General features: G+C 41.6%; 1 protein-coding gene across 2 annotated transcripts in view; it reads right to left on the reverse strand.

Annotated features, from left to right (window-relative positions):
• The window catches only part of cfap53 (cilia and flagella associated protein 53), a 41329-nt gene extending 37876 nt beyond the window's left edge, over window positions 1-3453 (reverse strand). For both annotated transcript variants that reach the window (XM_072252192.1, XM_072252191.1), the window contains exons 1-2: window positions 3268-3453; window positions 697-923 (exon numbers count right to left, since the gene is read on the reverse strand). In XM_072252192.1, the coding sequence (XP_072108293.1) occupies window positions 697-923; window positions 3268-3366 (326 nt within the window). In that variant the 5' untranslated portion in view covers window positions 3367-3453. The remainder of the gene's footprint in view (window positions 1-696; window positions 924-3267) is intronic.
• Window positions 3454-3577: the final 124 nt, after the last annotated feature.

The following is a 3577-nucleotide window of genomic DNA, read 5'->3' on the forward strand; positions in this document are numbered from 1 at the left end:
GTGATAGGTGAAGTCAGGTGGGTGGGAAAGGTAAAGAGCTGGAGAAGAAGGAATCTGATAGGAGAGGAGAGTGGACCATGGAAGAATGGGTAGGAGGACAGGTACCAGAGGAAGGTGATAGGCAGATGAGGAGAAGAGGTAAGAGGCCAGAGTGGGGATAGAAGAAGAAGGAAGTGGGAGGGAGGGAAATTTTTACTGGAAGAGAAATTGATGTTCATGAAATCATGTTGGAGGCTACCCAGACAGAATATGAGGTGTTGTTCCTCCAACCTGAGAGTGGCCTCATCATAGCAAAAGAGGAAGCCAAGCACCAACATGTCAGAACAGAACTGGGAACAGGAATTGAAATGGTTGGCCACCAGAAATTCCTGCGTTTTGTATATGGAGTGGAGGTGCTCAACAAAACGGGCACCTAATCTACGTTGGGTCTCCCCAGCGAAGAGGAGGCTGCTTTGGGAGCACAGCATATACACCAAGTGCAGGCGGAAGAGAGTAGTTTAATTCGGCACCATTAGTTTAATTAGTTTGGCACAACAACACATGCTAAAGGGCTGGTTCCTGAGTTATGCCATTCTGTGTTCTATGTTCTAAACTACCATTACCCATAATGTCCGTCTCTCAAGTTAAAGCAAATGTTGTTACAGATTTTCCGAGGTTTAATTTCATCTTTAAAAGTCAGTACTGCCATTGATTTACCTTTCTCTTCGTTCTTCGATGTTGTCTTTATAAAATTCCATTGCCCTTTTGAGTCTGTGTCTGATGGTGCACAGTAACCATTTATGTTGTTCTTCTAACTCTAGAATATTCTTTGTTTTGCATGCTTCAAAGTCTTTTACAAAGTTTCGATATTCATCACGAACTAAATCCAGTTCAGCTTCTTTCATCATTTTTGATTGAATCTTGGGTCCCGTGCGTTTCTCCATCTAGAATACGTAACAATAACATTGTTCAACTTTCACCTTGCCACATCCTTCCACAACCAAAAGAATTCCAGTTGACGCCAAGAGATTAGTAACACAAATTAAGGAATTGGTAAAGAGAAGAGTAAACTCAGGTGAAAAGTTTAAGGAGAACATTAGGGGAAGCTTCTTCACTTGGAGGGTCGTGAGGGTGTTGAATGAGCTGCCAGCATAAGTGAGATCAATTTCAATGTTTAAGCGAAGTTTGGATAGGTACATGGATAGAAGGAGTATGGAGTGTTGTGGTCCCGGTGCAGGTCGATGGGAATAAGCAGTTACTAAACCAATGCTGTTGCTGGCAACCCCCATGAATTGTTATCCTTATATGATCACCCCACAATTGATCCCATATAAAGTGTTCCAAAAGTCAAAGAACTGTACTTGACCCTTTATTAGCAACTAACAAAACCAACAATCTTGAAGCAGTGAAACTGAACACAATGAAGTGCAAATAAGTATACTTAAGTGGTCAGCAAAAGAGGCAACATCCGTCAGCTCCCAGCTTAAAATTGTCCTGAACAAAGCACAAATATGTAGCTTATTCCCTTTCTTTTTTAAACTATACCTTCACTCACAGGACTATTTACTATAATAAACACACAACACTGAATACAATCTATATAGAAAGCAGATGAATGGCTCCTACTCCCCTTATGTACAGACACTCCTGTGCCTAGTGTCACCTTATGGACATAGAATTAATCTATGCATATAAGCTATTTTATATAATAATTTTTTTTATTACTGTGTTCTTTATTTTTGGATCTGGAGTAACAAATATTTCATTCTGCGTTACACTTGTATACTGGAAATGACATTAAACAATCTTAAATCAACAGAATGGGAGTGAGAGTACATAATTTTCAATCCTAATTAGCAGCTATACAAAGAAGGCCAATCCACAAATTATCCTAATCCTGCTAAAAGGCAACACACAGAAGAGAAACATACAAAAAACGCAGGCGGAACTCAGCAGGTCTGGCGGCATCAATATAAATGAATAAACCGTGAATGCATTGGGTCGAGACCCTTCATCAGGAATCCTGATGTCAGGTGCCCTGATTCAGTATCTCAGCCTTAAATGTCAATTGTTCATTAACCAGTTCCTCAGCATTTTCAGTATGTTGTACTGGATTTCCAAAATCTGCAAAATCGTTTCCATTTATGATTTTGTAATCTACCTTGTTATGATTTTGTACTTTGTTTACCTGCACAGCACCTTCTCTGGTACTGTTATTTATTCTGCATTCTGTTATTGTTTTACCTTGTTCTACCTTATGCACAGTTGTAATTAATTCATCTGCATGAGCAGTATGCAGGTCAAGTTTTTCACTGTAACTCGGTACACGAGGCAATAATAAGCCAATTTGCCTTCTGTTTGGGGCTAGCTGATGTGATTAATTCTCTTAACACACCACCTTCACACAGTTCTCTCACCAATACTTTATTACTACTATCTCTTTCTTCTCCAAAGTCTTTGAAGTACCATGCTCATCTCTCACAACTTTGCACTACACCATACATGTGACAATAATCCAATTCCAATTAATTATCTATAAAATATAGTCAGATTTTCTCAATTTCAGCAGCCAACTTGGCACACGATCTAACAAATGATCAGGGAGAGCCATTCGAAACATCTGTTCCTATGTTTATTTACTGTCTGGGTCCCTCTCTGACTTTCTATCCTGAGCCCAACATATTGATGCAATTGCAAAGAAGGCATGGCAACGCCTATATTTCATTAGGAATTTGAGGAGAATTGGTACATCACCAAATACGTTCGCAAATTTCTACAGATGCACCGTCGAGAGAATTCTAACTGGTTGCATCATCGTCTAGTATGGAAGGGCCACTGCACAGGATCAGAAAAGCTATTCAGGAAGTTGTAAACTCAGCCAGCTCCATCATGGCCACAAGCCTCCCCAGCATCGATGACATCTTCTAAAGGTGATGCCTGGAAAAGGCGGCATCGATCATTAAGGACCGCCAACACCCAGAACATGTCCTCTTGCCTTCTTCTCATTGCTATCAGGAACAGCTTCTTCCCCACTACCATCAGAGTTTTGAATGATCAATGAACCCACCTTCACTATCTCAATATTTTGCTCACTTTTTGATCTACTATTTTAATTTCATATATATGCAGTATATAGATAGATAGATATAGATGTACTTATTATGGTAATTTATACTTTGCAATGTACGGCCGTGCATAACAACAAGCTTCACAACATATGCTCGTGATATTAAACCTGATTCTGATTCTGATTCTGATATCCCGGGCAAACCCGAACCGGTTACTCACCACGGCCACAGTGCACGGAGCTGGGCCCGTCACCTCCCTGCAGCGAGGGCCGCACCGGTAACGAGTCGCCGCCGCCGCCTCTCCTCCCACGGGCAACATGGTGGGGAAACTCTGGGTGTTTTACAGAGAAGACTCTCTGTGCAGCCGCGGCCACAGAGACGCCACAAAACTTCCCTCTACTCGGTCACCCCGGCAACCAACAACAGATCTGCCCGGAACCGGAAACAAGCCCGTTGCCAGGGATATGCGTCTTCACCATGGCAACAGCGCTGCTTTCAAATCAACGGAACATTTCCCACATTAATTGCAT

This window comes from Mobula birostris, chromosome 3 (genome assembly GCF_030028105.1).
Source record: "Mobula birostris isolate sMobBir1 chromosome 3, sMobBir1.hap1, whole genome shotgun sequence".
Lineage (NCBI taxonomy): Eukaryota > Metazoa > Chordata > Chondrichthyes > Myliobatiformes > Myliobatidae > Mobula > Mobula birostris.